Genomic DNA, 18,731 nt, shown 5'->3' with positions numbered 1-18,731 from the left:
CAAAGCCCTACGTTGAAGTCGATGGCAAAATGAGAAAGATTTGAGGGCTTATACCTTGGCTTTTGAGGAAAATCAATACCTATGCTTGGAAACTGGATGTGACAAGCAGATTTTTCAATATTCAGTTAATTTTTGAGTTATTTTGGGGATGGACATTAGTCATTACTTAAAATAAAAGCTTAATGTTTAAGCCCTCAAATGGTTTTCATTACATGATACCATGTGCTTCAGAGGCTGAAAAATGAAGGTGTTCCTGCAGATCAAACATTAAAGGGACACAAATATCAAAAACTTTGATAGACAGTTGTTAGATTATCAGACGTATGGAGGATGAGAAAATTGCGGTTCAAACCAATTTACTTTAACCTCTTCTACTCCTGGGGCATCCCAACACCCCTCCCATCTTTTGTTTGGCCATGGCTCACTGTGTCACTAAACATCGGCATATTTTATTCTTTGCAGAAATAGTATCAGGTGTCTTTTATTTCTTATGTATTTTTGAAAGAGTTGATGTTAGCATGGAGCTGGCTATTTTAGCTATTTTACTATGAGCCTATTTTTAACTTTCACTTTACAATTGTGGCTGTATTCTTATGTTTTATGATATTTCCACTTTTGCTATCACAATTACACTCAATTATACTCAAATGTGTTAGCATCTGGCCAAGCATTTTGTGGTCATCAGCAGTCAGGTATAGAAGCCAGGAGCCTGACTTATCTTAACAGTGTGCTAAAAACTATCGTCTGTGCTTGTTTTATTGCATTTCACTGAGCTAACTGATCTTTTCTCAGTCTCAATGAGGAAGATGGTGATGATGACTGGGAGACTCCACAGTATTTCTGCAACTGCCACCAAGCAGAGAAAGAAAATTATGTTTTGTAAGTCATCTGTATATATTAATGAATATTTATTCATTTATTGGTTTTCTAGCATGATAAATGTTCTTATCGTCTTATTTCTACTTCTTACAATAAGTCTGCTCCACTTAGATATATTTTGGTAATAATGATTTTAGTTATGCAAATAGTTTTTTGTTTATGCAATACCAAAAACTAGTTGAATGTGGGAATTTGCAAATGTCTGAGTATAATAGCCCCAACTGATGAAATATCAAAATGTAAACAAAGTTACACCAGTAGTGTCTAAGATTATCATGCGTTCATTTGGAGTCTCCCAAATATCCCTATTGGAGCTCCACCTGAATCTTGTCATGAAAAAATATATACGCTATCAAGTATGTGACAGATGTTCACTGATAGTGTGGATAAGGCCCAATATTCTCCTTTATCGGCCCAGATAAAGCCACAGAAATTATTTTTAATATATATACAGTGGAGGAAATAATTATTTGATCCCTCGCTGATTTTGTAAGTTTGCCCATTCACAAAGACACAAACAGTCAATAATTTTAATGGTAGGTTTATTACAATAGTGAGAGATGGAATATCAAAAGGAAAATCCAGGAAATCACTTTAAATAAAATATATAAACAGACTTGCATTTTATCGAGTGAAATAAGTATTTGATCTTGATATTTAATAAACCTACCATTAAAATTATTGACTGTTTGTGTCTTTGTGAATGGGCAAACTTACAAAATCAGCGAGGGATCAAATAATTATTTCCTCCACTGTATATATACACACACACACCTATATTTCACTTATTATAATTTTGTTATAGGCAGGCAAATAACTTACATTTTTACTGAGTTCAAAAGGCCAAGTGCTCCGTATCTGTATTACCTAGAATGTTTCTAACACTTTCACAAGAAACCGTTCTTTCTTGCAAGACCTCATTCATGTGTGTAGGTTCAGAAACTAAAGCACTTTTAATTTTAGTATGCAATTTTAGAAGAAGTTTTTGGGAGGGAGTGAGAGGGTTGTGCCATTAAGTGTGATGGGGAAAACAACCTGTGTTGTCTTTTGATAATTGCAATAATAATGTTAATCTCTCCAAAACAATATAAACATTTTACAAGTGCCCCCAACAAACATCCTTAGGACCAACCATCTGCAAAGGACAGGCATCCTACCTGCAGGAATTTTCTGTCAATCATGGAGATCTCAAAGGAGGTGATGACAACAGGACACATGTTGACAAGCCCCTGAGGCCTGTGGATTTGCTTTAGCAGTTTGGCCCTCTCTGACTGAGGGCCATGGTATAGCAGTACAGACACCTGGGACAAACACAATCCTGCTCAGACTGTAGAATTACAGGTTATATAAAACAGACTCAGTCACCACTGATGTGGCAGACTTGTATCTGCTTGGTCTAAATTTGCAAATGTATTTTAAATCAGACAAATTACTGTAGTTTATTAAACAATAAAATGAACAGAAATGTAGCGATTACATAATCATGATCTTCTCTGGTAAATTTTAGGATTTTCTAGGACCAATTAAACCTCCAAAATAAGATTTCCTCTTACCTCTGGTGTGAAACGCTTGAATTCATTCACCCAGTTGGGCAGAGTGGAGAGAGGTGCAACTACCAAGAAGGGACCAATCACTTTTTTTTCTATCATCATGGCGATATGAGCAATGCACTGGATGGTCTTTCCCAGTCCCATCTCATCAGCCAGGATCCCATTAATACCATTCTCCCACAACATCTGGTAGCACAGAGAGATATCAACAAGGGCCTCTAGTTAGCATTGTTTAACACCAGACATTCAGAGGGTTCCAATGTTTTATGTTGACCATTAGCAACGGTAAGAAGTATATACTAAATTCACTTAAATGTGAGACTGTTATAACAAGTACCATTTCCAAGGTCAAGAAACAAATCTTGAAACTTAACTTAACTTAGGCATTTAGACAATATTTTTTTCCAGTTAACTGACTGAACAATCGGGATGAAGGAAATTAGGGATGCACAATATATATATATATATATACAATATATATATATATATATATATATATAGAGATGTCTGATATATTATCGGCTGGATAATGGGAATTTTATATTATTATTCATAGGAATCAGAAATTATTACCGATAAAACAGCCGATAAACACAGCACACCATCCGTGTTTGTTCATACCAGCGTGATGCGTTTACTTTGGAACTGAAAACTGTGTTGCCGTTGTGCAGTTTCACACTTTCTGAGAGTGAATGTAGGATTGCAATTTTCAGCAGATCTGCAAAGGTTCTGAGAGGGGGATACGTTTTAACACTACCAATCTCATAAGTCACCTTAAAGTCCGGAATTGTGACAACGGTGTATGGCGAGAATACAAGGCACTTGTAGCCAGCGTTAGTGAGAAAAAAATAAAGGCCAAAGCAAGTGTCAGAGCAGCAGTGCCACGTGGGGATGCAGAATCGGAGCCACACTCGGCATTCAGGAGCTGGCCCAGTCTGGCCCTGCCGTCTTGCTCTCCGCCTGACTCTAGAAAACCTGCAGCCACTGTCTGCTCTAGGCTGCCTGCTCCCGGTAAGTGGCTGCGAAGTACTCCGCCAACCGTACTATGCTACCAAGGTCTCCCACACACAGCGGATTGGTGATTTTCCGCACTTTATTAAATTAAGCAGGTAAAACTTAAACTTGAAGCTGCTGACGACTAGCTTTGCATTTTTTTGTTTTTTTTATCTGAATTACTTTTTTAAATACATTGAAATGTCTTATTTGAGATGTCAAAATATTTAATATAAATTCTGTTGAAGGACAAATGTTCCTCCTCCAGCTAAAGTTGTTTGAATTTTTCTGATGCACCTCACTAAAAAGCTAAATGAAAGCACCCCGAGTGATAACTGTTATTGTTGCGTTAACAATGGAATATTAATTTATCCATATTTGCTTACTATATTTAGCAATTTTCCCCTCAGGTGTACATTAACTAAAGGCTATGAAATTGTTTTTAAGAAATGTGAAATTACTATTAGCGTTATTATCCATATCGTGCATTCCTAAAGGAAATCACACCTAGAAAACATAGTAGCAATCAAGTAACACAATCCACTGTTGTTCTAGTCCCACTTACCCTCAACCACTCGATACCTTCAATCTGGTACGACCTCATGACTCCTCCAGTGAAGAGCGTTGGCTGCTGGGTGGGGACCAGCTGGTCGTTTACCGTTTTGTGAGGATGCAGGATATGCCTTGCCTTGTCTCGCACCACATCGGATAGACGGTTCTTGATGTCCTGGTTTGAATCGCTTATCTTCTCTATATCCTCAGCTTCAATTTTTTTCTGGGCTGGTGCTTCATCCTTATAATCAGATATACACTGTACAGTTGGACAAGTTCAATTAATACTTTTTGATATAAATCTATTTAACAGTGTTCAAACCCCTCAATTGCCCCCCTTTGGATAATTAAAATACATTGATTACTCATTTGGCCAGAACATTCAAGTTAACCCTTACACTTCTGTCCATTTTTGCTCTCTTAGCCTGCAACATGATTTCCTATAAAAGAAAAATCAAGCAGAAGCAATGTCAGTAACTGGTAAATGTAAAAATCAAAGACAAATTCAAATGAGAGCTTACTTCTTTTGTCATGATATCTGATATTTTGTAATCTTCATCCCTTCTCCTCTTCTTCTGTTTATCTAGTTCAAAAGGGGATAGTCAAGTAGATCAAATCAAATTAATACAAGTATTTATTGAAGAACTGCCTTTATTAAGGCATTCTGTATTTTATTTTAGACTAAATGTCAGGATTCCCTCACCTTTCTCAGGTCCTGCACTGTTTGTGCTCTGCATATAAAAGGACAAACAGCTTCCATAAATTACTTTAAAAAGCATTCAATGCCAAGCCCAAATATTTGTTTCAGTAATATGCCCCTCACCTTCTTGGTATTCTTTTCCAGTTTCTCCTTCCTAAGTTTCTCCTGAAATGGTTGACAGAAAAACGGACAGAGTGAAGCAGGTAGTTTCTATGAGAGTTTGGCATGTGGTGTTCACACAGTACCTCATTATGTTGTTGCTCCATTTTAGTCAGGAGGAATTTAGAGTAGATGTTGCTCTTCTGAAGCAGATGCTGCAGTCTCTTAAACCGTATGTCATGAGAATCCCTCTCCGATGATTTCCTTGCCTGGTCAAACATGGTCAAACATTAATGACACATACCAGTGTTGGACAGTATTGGGGCTGGGTATAATCTCTTCTTTATTCTCTAAACAAAAAGTAACACTTCTTTGATCTTTGATCTGAATAATGTTCCGCAACATACGATAATGTGGAGAGATGCTGTTGAAAGTTTTTGTAACCCAGAATTAAACAACTTCTAGTTTCTTAGCAGGCTTCATCCATCTAACCAATCAGAGAAGCTTTGAACTAATATTAGCTTAGGGAAGTTGTCATCCGCCTCCGATGCCTGCATTTGCCTAGATTAAGGTGAATATGACCCTGATGTAAGTGAAGGGCGGAGCGTAAATCTGGGCCAACTGTAATGTTTGAAGCAATGTGACACCGTTGACTTTATTCTTGGTACAGTCTTGTACCACCGGAAAAAAGCAAAGAAGAAACAACAGTTTTGACACCATTTTCCAACGGTTTCCTGAAGAATGGGAATATCTATTCTACCTCATCAACAACTGTTCAAAGAGAGGTTTGCAGAAACGGTCCTGTACACAGTCTCTTTCAAGAAGCTCATTTGTGTTTGTGAATGGGATAGTGTTGGGAGGTGTATACCCAGCCAAAAGGATGCACCAGCAGAAATTACTTAAATTCTGGCACATAACACTGTGCGCAAAGGAAAGCTAAAATAAATCAACCACACGCCTGGGCCACTTACTGGGTGTATGATCGCTATGACAATGATCTGCTGTGAATGTTTACACAGGGATCATGTCTGCAGCTGAGCTGCTATATTAACTTTATGTACAATTACTGTTTCTAGTACGACTACTGTAAAGTAGGCCTATGTACTCAAATAAATGCTAGGACTCTAGGGTATTAATCTGTGCATTTTACAGTCATATATCAAATATTTCATCATAAAAAGCTTGTTGAAATAAATTCAGATTCAGTGAGCAGAAACACTTGAGTGCTTGTACAATGAAAAAGTACAGGGGGTGTTGCTGATATTTGTGATCTCTTTGACAGATAGGGAAAATTATCTTTCACAACATTGTTATTCTCGGTCTATCTTGCTATGAACCCCATGCAGCAAATAGGTGAGACCCCGACTCTCTAAAGGAGCAGCGCGGCTCACACACAATGTGGCTGCTTTAACAAGATATCATGGGAACTTAATGAAAACAAGATGTAAAGCATTTTAAATGCCGTCTAATGACACGCAGACATACCAAAACCAAAAAAGCGATACAAATGACTCAACACCCGGGATTTGATGTGATTGCAGCCATTTTAAAAAAAAGAAAAAATTAACAAACCTTTTCCAACATTTCCTCCTCTTTCCTCTCGCCGTCCTTCATCAGCTGCTTCTCCTCTTCCTCCATTTCCTTGGTAATAACCACTTCAGGCGTCATGTTCACAGATTTCGAACCAACATCTTTAAGAAAACAATTGAGACAGTCAATATTGGGTCTGGCTCCAAAACAATTTTTTCCCCCACTTATTTCAAACCATTAACTGTCACAAGATATATGGGCCAAATTCACCAAACGTTCTTTTTAAGAAATTTCCTTTTAAACCAAACTTATAGTTTTTACAAAGAATGTGACATTCAGCGATGCTTTCTTTTCTGGGATGTTTTTAAGTAAAGAGCTCAAGAGCTCTCTTAGAAACTACTACAAATTAGCTTGAGCAAGAATAATTTGCGTTTTCTTCAATTGTACTGCTGTATATTAAAGGATTTTAATATGATATATATATATATAAAAATGCCATTTTGCTGAAATGTGGTTTGTAAGGTTAAATGTATATATCCGCCCTCTGTCATTACACAATACAACAATATACAGAGAAACATCTGAATTTTCCGGAATATCTACAAATGGTGATTAATTCACAGCTACCCCGTGATTAATCTGATTTAAAATTGTAATCCTTGGATAGCCATAATAAATATATATATATATATATACAAACACACATACATACATCATAGAATTCTAAATAGATTAAAGAAAATGAAAGATTATTAACTATATTACAAGTGATTTCAGCTGAGCAGGGGGTTCCAAGAGATGTCGCTGGACCTGAATAGGGGGGAAATCTCTCCACTGCCCACCACATGGTCCATGGAGTGGGTTTGTGGGGCTGCCTGCCATGTTACTAAGATATTTTCAGAAAGCGACAAGATTAATTAAAGGAAACCTATTATCCTCGGAATGGGGGGTTCATAAATTTAATTTGGTGCAATACTTCAACAGGTTTACAGGGTCCAAAGCTTAGAAAAAAACCTTTAGTTTCTTCATTCTATTTATGGCTGCAGAGCCGGATTCAGCTTCTGCCCCCCCTTTCTAGAAAGCACAACTCTGCTGTGATTGGCCAGCTAAATATTAGTTAAGGTACGTCATGACGAAGGGAAGCTGTGAACAGACGATACCAAAAAACAAACTGACTATAATTTTTAATTACAAAAGGTGAATTAAATTTAAAATGTTAAATAAAAACAGTTCCTGTGCAAACTGTGTATACCGGGAGACTTTAGTTTAGTTGTACTCTGTGCATATTTCATGCATTTGAAGGCAGTAGCAAAAACCAAATTTAACTTCCATTAGAAACACTGCTCTGTCCTCCTCCTCCTATTCTCGACCCAGCTTTGTGACCAGAAGATTACACATTTCAGCAGCCTCTGGAAAAGTGTTTACTGTGGGAGAGAAGAGCTTCCTATACTGCAGACTTTGGGATTTTGAGCCATGCACACATATACATTCACAAAAACCATATACAACCCAGTAGAGCGGTGATTCTCAACTGGTCTGTCGCAGACCTGTTTTCAGAGGGTCGCGGGCCTGGGCAAAAAAGAAAAACCTAACAAAAAAAACCTCTGCTGTTATTTGGAGGGGATTTTTTATGCAGTGGAGTGCTGTCTAGGTACACTCATTAACAGTATTTGTTAAGGAGTGTGAATAGGATCAGTTTATTTTTTGTCATAGATTCAGTGAGTGAGTATTCTCAGCTAAGGCTACATAATTTGAGTCTTTTTGAAACTACTTCTCAGTAGCTTGACTTTTTTATTTCATGTTTGTGGATGGAAGCACTGTTGAGTCTGTTAAAAAAGGCTGAAAATACTGAATTGTTATACATGTTGTATAACCTTGTGTTCTTAAGATGCAATTTTTGATTAAAATTTAACTAATTGAGTGTAAAGGGAATATTTCTCTAGCATCGCCATCTGCTGGTCATTTTAGTTCATCATTAGACTTGTTTGTTTGTGTGGGCATACTGTGATATTCTGTACTATCTCAGGTTCAATCTGCACCATCTTTTCATTAAATAAATTTGAGAGGTTGAACATTTTCCTTGATTTGGGTCGCGGCTTGTCATTAAGGGGTGATGGTGGGTCCCGAAGCCAGACCAGTTGAGAACCAATGCAGTAGAGGACTAGGAAAGACTGAAAAAACTAAATAGGTCTCCGTTAATGATTAAAATTGTTTAATGTTCATCCTTGCAATTCTTTAACTTGCCTGTTAAATATAGTCATGGTCAAAGGGTAGCTCCTCTAGGGCAGACATCTCTGCAGACAGAAGGTTACAAGTGAGCACCACTGACTCCCCCAACACTATTCTACCACTCATCCTGCACAACATCTTTCTCTGACTCATTCTCCAGGGTCACAATTTCACCTGCGCCAAGGCAGATGTTGTGGAGAACCGCTGTTATGACCTGAAATGGTGAAATATACATTTGTTTTAAATCGTTACAAAGGGTGTGGCGTTCCTGGTTCCTGCTGGTTGAAGAACCTGTTAGCCAGTGAGCTGGAATCAGTGCCACTGTCTAACGCAGGGGCGGGCAATTCATTTTCCCAAGGGGTCACATGAGAAACATGGACAGTTGTGGAGGGCCGGACCAATAAGCTGAACTTAATTCTACTCATATTAATTTGATAAGCTTCTACAGGTAAGAGTAAATGTTATGGTTAGGCAATGAAAAAGTGAGGCAGGCAAAGTAATAACGCCAACAATATATCACACTTTAATCAACATTTACAAGAACAGTTGTGAACAAAGTATGCAATTTTTTTAGAGTATTCCAAAGATCAGCCTTTAAATTAACTGTATACAAAGTGCTATTACTATTTGCATATAGTCTAATCACCCCATTTGCGTTTTCTTTTCTTGTTAACTGAGAGAAATCTAGTCGGTTTTGGGCATGAACAAGTGCACTGAAGTCAGGTTGAATATCTGAGGTGGATATGCAAAGGACAGCTTACAGGTCATCATCAGTGAGAGAGGATCTGTATCTGGATTTGTTAAACTTCATCACAGAAAATCTACTGACATATTGTTCACATATGTCAGTAGATCCAAAGAGAACCAACATCTTCTGAGCATGCCTCCTCATGTATGGAAAGTTCTCCTCTTTGAGAGAAGAATAAAACTCCAGCAGTGATGCTGACTTAAAGTGCCTTGCAGTTTGGTATTTGGCTCATTCATTAATGCAGTGACATCAACAGCAAATGCAAGATCTTCCATCCAGTCTGCATCTGAGAGCTCTTGGATGTCCTTGCCTTTCTTTTCACAAGAATCTCTGCTCTCAGGTCCCATACAGTTTTAAGCACTTTGCCCAGACTGAGCCATCTGACAGCTGCGTGGTAGCCTATGTCCCCATGTTGAGTCTCATGCTCTTCCAAAAGTGCAACAAACTGTCTGTGATTCAGCGCTTGCCCTGATAAAGTTAACTAATTTAGTTACATCAGTAACATGATTCATTTTTAGCACTGACTTACACAACACCTCCTGATGTATAATACACAGGGTTCATACACATTTTGACCCATGGATTTCCATGACTATTCCATGACTTTATATATCTTTAAACCAACTTTCCATGACCAAACATTTTGTGAGATCTCAGTGTATACATGCAAAAGAGACTAAATTTAGTATTTAAGCTAACAATGAGAATTTCAAAGCATACAGTATACCTTGAATTACACAAATGAAAGAGACAATAGTTTGATTGACGTCTGTTGTAACCCATGGCATGTACTTTTCCATTTGTAGCTAAGCATGGTTAAATCTACACTTCCCTGGCGTAGTGCATTATCTCGCCTGCTTCCCCACCGAACATTTCAATTAGTATGAGATAGTACGCCTGCTTATATTTTGAGCGTATTTATTTTAAAAGCATATGAATTAATTAAAACTCAGCGTAAATGAACGACATGAAAATATGAATATAACAAATCTCCATGACTTCTCCAAAACTTTTGGGATTTCATTTTTTTCAAGCACTTTACCAGGACTGGAAATAAACATTTAACAATCCCATGACTTTTCTAGGTTTTTCATGACCGTGGGTTAATTTCCCTCACTTTATCTTGCATCCGCTTCAAAAGTCGTCCCGTTTATTGACCGCATTGCTGCCAGCTCCTCAGTAATCTCAAAGTCTTTTGTCATCCCACGTACAAAGATGAGGAACCGGGCTGTGTCGCGGACATCACAGCTCTCATCCAGAGCCAAGGACAAGTCAAAATCTACCACTTTCTTTAGCAGCTGAAGCTCGAGATTTCCCGCGATGTCCTCGATCCTTCTCGTTACGTTTCGTCCGTAAAAGTCTCTCCGTGCTTTGTCTCGTAGTGGCGGTTCAAATTGTAATCCTTAAAAACAGCGGTTTTTTTCTCCACAAACTAAGCACACGGCTTTCCCTTTGACTGCAGTAAATAAATACTTAGCAGTCGATGTCTCGTTAAAAACTATCTTTCCTGTCTTAATAACGTGGGCTGACATTTTTGCGGACTAATAGCTAACTCACATCTCTTCTTAACTCCGTTCGCCAACACATCATCCGCTCGCGGGCATTCAGGATGTACGTCATTCCTTATAGCACAATTAACCCAAACACAACTACGATTCTACGACTAATGTGACAAGTGTGTTAAGCAAGCGGAGTTGTCTGGCTTACGGTGGCTGGTTAGAGCACTAACGGCATGTGTGTACGGTCACATACGGTTATAACGCCCTGTCCTAACGGCGCTAGCGTGCTAGCCACCAGGCTAACTGTGGTGGTAACAGCACAAAAACCCGCTGTCATGACTAACTCCAACACTATTATGACACTGAATTAGCGACGCAGTTCAGAAACAAGACCGGGGACCGCTGCGCTAAGAAACGATAACCTAGGCATTTTGACCCGCTGGGTGTCACTTTATTTCAGCTAAAACTGTCTTTTCTACGCGTGTTCAGAGTCAACTACGATTCTCTACGATTCCATGTTCACTGTGTGTGAGGAAAGCCGGGAGGAGGTTACTAAACAATCGTGGACTTCTTCTACATACAAAGACATCATGAGATAGGCTTTTCTAAGCTCGTCTTCTGTTGCGCCACCTACTGTTCTGGCGGGGAATTGTTTTCAGCACCCACAGCCTTCGGAGAACCATAAATGAAAAAATATGAATAAATGTACTAATAGTTCGTGTGCACGGTTGTGAGCAACATTATATACCACATTGAGGGTTATTTTGGGGGTCGCGGGCTGAAAAGATTGGGAAGCCCTGTATTAGACCCTATACCAGGAAAACCATACGAATATCTTCGAGGGGGGGGGGGGGGGGGGGTGTTAATACAAACATGTAGTTTGAGTGAGAAAGAACCATGAACACGGAAGTTACAGCAATTTCGTGGTTCATGGCGAGTTGATTAACTTTAATGCCACGCCATTAATATGGCGTTTGATAATGTAGGAATAAGATTACTGTGACTTTTTCGTCAATATCTTGAGACCCATTTGATGCAGTTTGACATGGTTGAGGAGGAATACATCCAAGTGTAAGACATGAAAAAAAATCACATGTTCCCCAGGGGACGCTGTGATTTCAAGTCATGATTTCTGTGTAGATGTCATCAGGCCGGGACTCTTGTCTTACATGTCTAGTTTGGACACGATCGAACCGTGTACGTCCGAGATACAGAAGCTTGTGTTTTGATGGCATTTAATCAAACTTTAACACCTCGCAACGGTCACACTGTGTGATGAAAAATCTATCTCTAAATCAGTTTTTATCTCCATGTTGTTGTGATGACACGCATCTCAATTCGAAGTTGATCTGAAGAAAGCCCTGGGACAAAAACGTCAAAGTAAAAATGGTGAATATGGTAAAAATGGCCGCTAAATCCAAAATGGCGGGCTTCCTGTTGCGTTTTTCATAATGCTCCTTGAGGCTTTTTTCCATGATTGGTCACGATACACCTTTGTTCCGATTTTGTTAAAATCTGGGATGTGGAAACCTAGGTGCTGCGTTCCAGGCGGCGCTGTTGAGCCATTTTGCCACGCCCATTTCCAAATACTCCAGAATATGTACATTTTCACCACTTTCTAATTTACTGCAAAGTTTAGAAATTTTTGAGCACGTTAAAGCCCTAAAAAAGCCCATTCTTTCTTCGGGAGAAAAATAATAATCATTACCATAACAATAGGGCCTCCCACCGATTTCGGTGCTCGGGCCCTAATTACCGTATTTTTCTAAAATCCTTGAAAAGGCTTTTGCTAACCAGTTCTGCAATTCCTTGCACAATAAGGGTTTGTTTCAGTTAACGATGGAGTATTTTCTCTCCACAGTCGCAAAAGTGCCTGCTTATTGTGGAAACTGTTGGGTTTCTGAATTTTCAAGGTCTTGACCAGATCATGTTAAGAGCCTTCAAATAATGTATGTTATGATCTGGCACTTCACAAATAAAATTGAATTGCATAACTGGCATATGGAGCAATTTACAAAGACAATGGGATTCATCAATACAAGGACAAGGGTGTGAACAATTTTACAGAGTGTGACCTTGAGTTTTCACAGGAAAATTGAGAAAAAAGATATTAGTGAAAGAGGCCCAATGCTGGTATGATTCAACCCTGTTGGACTGCTGTTAATGAACTTGGTAAACAATAATGGGGAGAATCATGGGTAAAATTACACCATCATTATTTAAGCCTTAAATGACACAATATTTTATCAAATGTGACTTGGGATTAAATACCCCAGAAGACTCCTCTGGGGTCTCTGAAGATCACAGATTAAGGTGTGTGACTGACCGCTGGAAACTCCAGTCTCCATGGTTGTCCCCAGTGGCTCCTTTGATTCATCTGGTTTGGGGCAGTGAGGGGACGCACTGCGGCTTCCTTCCTTCACACTGTCAGAATGAAATTGAATACAATCAGATCCAGGGGTTGAACTATTTTCCTAGTTATTTGATCATGTTCTTTATATTTCACCTGGTTGAAACAAACAATAAGAGAGAGCAAATATCTACCTGTGAAAAGGCGGCGTCATACATGAAAAAGACAAGAGACGAAGATGTCAAGAGAGTTAGTGGTGATTAGAACTGGCCCCTGTGTCTGTGTGTTGTCATGAAAATCACTTAATCTATGCAGCTGAATTAATATGTCACTTTCTGTTTTGCAAGGCTTACTGAGGGTGAACACCGTAGCCTATTCTCCGGATTTTACCCACAGGTCATGTCTGAAAACGGCACGCGTGTATTTGATCGAGTCATGTAACCTCTTTCATCTGAGTACGAGGCAGAGTTTACACTAACACACACAGGCTCAGGGCCGGCCCCACCAGTACTCACTTACTTCTAACTATTCATTATTCAAGTTTATGATATCTACAACACCATTATGACAAGTGAACTGGCGTTAAAGATTATAATATAATATTTAAACTAAACTGTAGAAATCTACAATGAGAGAGCACACACATATGAAAGACAAAAGTAACTCCAACGTCCTAGGAAAGATTTGAGCAGTTAAAAACATAATTAATGATGTATCTTTGATGTATTTTGTGTTAATTCTTACTAGTCACAGTAGAAGTTAAAATTACATTATATTGTAAAGTTAGTCACAGCAGACAAGCTGCACTGGGCGCAATTCATTACTGTAATAACATAAAACTTAGCAATGCAACATCTTCCAGCAGGTTGTTTTTGTGCTTTAGAAAACAAGATGTGACACGATCAGAAAATTATGGTTTGAGTTTTTGTTTCACTGCTTTGTGTTCACTATCAGCACTCGCTCTTTTCATGCAATCTATACATGTCTCTCGACAACTGCTTCTTGCTTTCTCCTTTTTGAGTTGGGGAAGCTAAAAGTTGTGAAAATGTAAGGTTCAAACCTCAAAGAAACCTTGGGTATAGCTTATTTCACATGACACAGCAGCACAACATCACTGCAGTATGAACCCAAAGTTGTTAACATTTATTAGTAAACCGAGAGAAGAAGAAGACTGGTTCAAACATGTCTCTTCAGGTTTACACCACAGGGATGTTGTGCTGCTATTCAATGTAAAATCAGCTTAAAAGGGATAGTTCACCAAAAAATGAAAATTGAGTCCAACAAACACTTTGAGTTTCAGGGGTAAAGAGAGTTGCAGCCAAATTAAGGCATTTTGTGTGGTTTTCTGAGATTTATTACATCTGAAGAAGGGGTCACTTTGCCTGCAAGACTGTTTAATGTATGTATGTGTGTTTGTGTGTGTGAGCGATGGAGAGAGAGGAAAAGAGCGAGCAGGATGGTTGATGTATGCGCACGCTGCTCTGAAGAAAGATTTAACTCCTTATGGAAAGTATAGATCATTATCTGATGATCAGGGTTGATATTGTGATGTCATTTCAAACAAATCAACATTGAGACTGTAGCGAGTTAGTTATTTTCTAGGGCAGAATGGCTTCATCTGACTGGCCAAATATATTGACATGCAGAGCGTGAATGCATGGCACTTGGAACATTTATCTCAGTTCAAGCATGTTGATATCGCATTGACGATACATTATGGATATATCGTGAAGTCGAGGTTGGATGTACAGTATACCCAGTTATAGGGCTGCTCGATTATGGAAAAAAATCATAATCACGATTATTTTTGGACAATTTAGAAATCACGATTATTCAAACAATTGTGTGCCCTTATTCTGAAGTCTATGCTTTATTCTTTAAATTACTGAAGCGTGCGCAATAAAGTGAATCACTTCCGGTTCAGGTAAACACCGATTACGGCTGCGTGTCTTATTCCTCCGTGAAACCAGGATATCGGTGCCCGGTTATTCAAACCATTAATGATGGCAACCCTAACACTCTGACTGGCTGACCGGCGCGGAGAAATGCGAGTCCGGTCTGACCAGTCTGAACAGCCAGGCAGGAGCGCGCTTGAGAATAGCGGGGCGCGGCCGCTACATTGTGTGCTGCTGCTCGAACTTTTTGAACCCTTTTTGTCGATCAAAGGGGGGGGGGTCTTAGTGTTTGGATCTTAGTGTTTCCCCTACCGTTCTACTAGGGGGGCGCCTAGATCATCTGATACACCCAGACATAAAACAAAGAGTGAAAGCAAAACAAGCAAGCCACAAAGCATACACCCACAATCATGCTAAAGCATGTAATTTTGTTGTAGGAGACACTGTACAGGGCCTGTTTACCTACACAGTGTTGCCGGGAGATGGTAAAGTGGTCAGACGACACATGGATCAACTGTTCAGCAGAAAAGAGCAAGAACTGACAGTTCCAATTCCAGATTCAGAACAGGAGGAGGAGTATAGGGGAACTTTCTCCAGTGACCAGCATGGTGCCACAGGATACAGGCATTACAGCAGTGGATTACCAGGTTTCACCAGGCGTGAAACACAAAAAGGAGAGCAGTGAATCAGGCAGTTCCGGAACTAAAGATTTGTTTTATATAAAATAAATAGTAGTGGGAAGTAACGAAGTAGAAATACTTTGTTACTGTACTTAAGTAGATTACTTTTACTCGCTACATTCGATATATTCTTGTAGTTGCCCAGACTGGACAAACTAAACACCCTTTGAGTTTTATGAAAACTGAAGGCTACCACAGGTTCTCTCTCATGTTTGGAAGGGACATTTTGTCTCTACCCCGTTGACGTTTGTTATTTAAAAAACCGGAAATTCTCGCCATCTTATTCTCGCGCGAAATCCGACTAATAATGCACAAATATTGCATGTACATGTTCGGCGACCGTATAGATTTTATATCCACTTTCAGGTAGATCCCTGGTGGTTTAACACTTCTTTTTAGAAAGTGAGAAAAATGACCAATATAATCTCTCTCGTCAGATGCTTCAATTTGTACCGTAAAGGTCTGAAAGGGGCGATATTTATGACTACGGAGATACAAACGGCGATAGGCAGAAAGGCGAAGGTTCGCTACTGATACATTCGCGTATGTTTGAAAGTTCTTAAACACGATGAAACTGTAACCTCGCCGAGTAGCACAAACTCCAGACACCGCATTGTGCTGTTGCGGGAGAGTTTTACATTTATGCATACGGTGGATATTTTATATCTACACACACTATATTTTACTATGTCGTGCATAATGGCTTTAGTGTGAATAATACGATTAAGAGTTCATTCTCTAGACATTTACTTTCCAACAATCTCGAAGACGCTTACAGAATAAACACAGTCTTGTTAGGAAACTAAGATGAACAATTACTGAAAGGAAAAACTTAAAACCATAAATAATGACACCAACCCTTCCAACACATTCTGGTCCCGTTAACAGATTTTTGTGTCTCAGGGATTATTGTTACACTTACAAACATGTCATGATATCTAACGTAAAACTTGGTGGTGCGAAATATATTTTACTTACCAGCTCATTGTTTCCAGCAGCGAAGCAGACAAAGCGTATGACGTTAACTTTATAAGTTACTAACAAAGATATTGTCGGTACTCACAAACGACAACAATGTGAGCAAACCAGCGAGCTAAGATACGATGTTAATAAAATGCAAGACTGCAGGTATCACGATATGTATCGACTTCTAATATATCACCATGTCCCAATCTGCGCAGACATATAGAGAACTAAACATAAGAAAACCACGGTAGGTAGTAATCTTCCTGGGCAAACAAATGCATGTCGAACAACGGCCTTCAAAGTAAGATTGCTTAGCCAAAGGCATCCCTCTAGAATCGCCCGGAAAGGGCCTTATAATCTCTTATTTTGAAATCAGAATCATGTCCGTTTAAGAGGAAGTGAGTTTTATCCCGGGTTGGGCTTCTCCATTTCCCGCCAATGTGGACTAAACCACTACTTGTAAAACAGGGTAGTATGTGATTTGTGAGTGTTAATACTGCAGTATTTAAGAGATACGTGAGATAACCAGAACCACCATAAAGTTTACATGTCACCATCGAATCAACAGGAAAGCTATCTTGGAGACTACAGTTCATTTCATATCACTACGCTTAAATATTACAGCACTGGTACCCCTTCTGAAAGCTCGTAGGTTTCGCACCTTATATTTCTTTTTGTCACCAAGGCTCACTGTTGCCAACTTGGCGACTTTCCAAATCCTCATGGCGACTTATTTTGGCAAAAGCTACTAGCGACAAATCTAGCGACTTTTTCTGGTGATATTGGAGACTTTCTGGTGTTTTGGAGACTCTCACGTGAAAGCACGTATCTTTTGGCAGTTACTGTCCTCAACGAGCAGCGGGTGCTGCTGTGAGCCCCTCCGCCGTCCCAAACCACACACAGGCGGTCAGTTTCCCAGTAGCCTTGCTACAGAGAGGAGACCCACGCTCCGCGTCCTCCAGACTGCAAATGAATCGCGCATGCGCAAAGCCACCGCTGATCCTGCCCTGGCTTACAGAGCGGGATGTTTAAAGGCCAGTGCATGCTTCTGCATTTTCACGGGCCCACAACCGCAAGTGATTGGTTTGCCTACTACATCCCGTCCGGAGTCTAGTTTCCGGTTTCATGTCCCATAATACTGGCAGAAATCACGGAAGATTTAGAAGAACGAATATGGACCAAATAGAAGAGCACTTGGAAGAAGAGATCCGATAGTATGATCGCGTGTATAACCCGTCACTGACTGGCGGATTTGTTCGCCAGAAAAAGGCTATGAGGAGCCGCAGTGGCTATGTAAATAAACAATCGACGAAGAAGAAAGAAGGCGTCTCTAAGGACGACAAAAAACATTACTCCGCCTAGTGTTCTGGCGGGGAATTGCTTTATAAGACGCGCAGCGCTTGGGGAAGGTTGGGGAAGCATGAATGACAAAGAGTCCTGCGACAAAGCTGCGTGTCGCCCCGCTCACTCTCTCAGAGACACACTTGAGCTTATCACTTTTATGCATGACAAGGATCTATCGGAGATCTACCCCAACTTTTGGACCAGTCACTGTGGCTCAAGCAGAGAGGAGCTTTTCAAAACTGAAGTTGATCATGACGTACCTTAGGTCAACCATGTCTCAGGGAACGATTGACTGGCCTTGCCGTCATCAGTATCAATAATTAATAGGGGAGCAGATTTCATATGACATTATTGATGGTTTTGCATCAAGGAAGGCCAGAAAGGTTAAGTTTTAGTTTTAGTTTCCTCTTCTTAATGCAATAGTGTAATAATTAGATTTTTTTAAGTGTGTTTTTACATGTAATTATATTTTATATTACCACTTTTATGTTGTAACTTATACTGTGTTGTGCAGAATTGTGTGCATTGATTCTCTTAAGTGAGTCATTCAAATGTTCAATTGAAGGATTTGTCCAATTGAGAAATTTAAGTTTCTCTTTCACTTATATTGTTATAATTATTAAAAAATAGATAGTGATCTAAAATTGCCTACTTGTCTCAGAGCTGTAGCAGCGGCAGAGAAGGCTGTAATGGCATCCAGGGATTTAGTAGGATACT

The 18,731-nt window shown here is 39.4% G+C and overlaps 1 protein-coding gene across 6 annotated transcripts in view; it reads right to left on the bottom strand.

Annotated features, from left to right (window-relative positions):
• hells (helicase, lymphoid specific) overlaps nt 1–17,963 on the bottom strand; it is a 51,183-nt gene extending 33,220 nt beyond the window's left edge. The window contains exons 1-12 of one of the 6 annotated variants that reach the window (XM_053435833.1): nt 16,683–17,963; nt 15,491–15,611; nt 13,106–13,203; nt 6,346–6,464; nt 4,920–5,042; nt 4,798–4,839; nt 4,678–4,705; nt 4,496–4,557; nt 4,373–4,414; nt 3,988–4,215; nt 2,433–2,615; nt 2,037–2,180 (exon numbers count right to left, since the gene is read on the bottom strand). In XM_053435833.1, coding sequence (XP_053291808.1) covers nt 2,037–2,180; nt 2,433–2,615; nt 3,988–4,215; nt 4,373–4,414; nt 4,496–4,557; nt 4,678–4,705; nt 4,798–4,839; nt 4,920–5,042; nt 6,346–6,464; nt 13,106–13,203; nt 15,491–15,531 — 1,110 coding nt within the window. In that variant the 5' untranslated portion in view covers nt 15,532–15,611; nt 16,683–17,963. Of the gene's footprint in view, nt 1–2,036; nt 2,181–2,432; nt 2,616–3,987; nt 4,234–4,372; nt 4,415–4,495; nt 4,558–4,677; nt 4,706–4,797; nt 4,840–4,919; nt 5,043–6,345; nt 6,465–8,547; nt 8,598–13,105; nt 13,204–15,486; nt 15,616–16,682 lie in introns of those variants that run through there. The other 5 variants (XM_053435832.1, XM_053435831.1, XM_053435834.1 and 2 more) reach the window with 5 other exon arrangements.
• Nucleotides 17,964–18,731: the final 768 nt, after the last annotated feature.

Source organism: Pleuronectes platessa, chromosome 12 (assembly GCF_947347685.1).
Source record: "Pleuronectes platessa chromosome 12, fPlePla1.1, whole genome shotgun sequence".
Lineage (NCBI taxonomy): Eukaryota > Metazoa > Chordata > Actinopteri > Pleuronectiformes > Pleuronectidae > Pleuronectes > Pleuronectes platessa.
The sequence above is the reverse complement of the archived record's forward strand: the minus strand, read 5'-3'. Positions and strand labels throughout refer to the sequence as shown.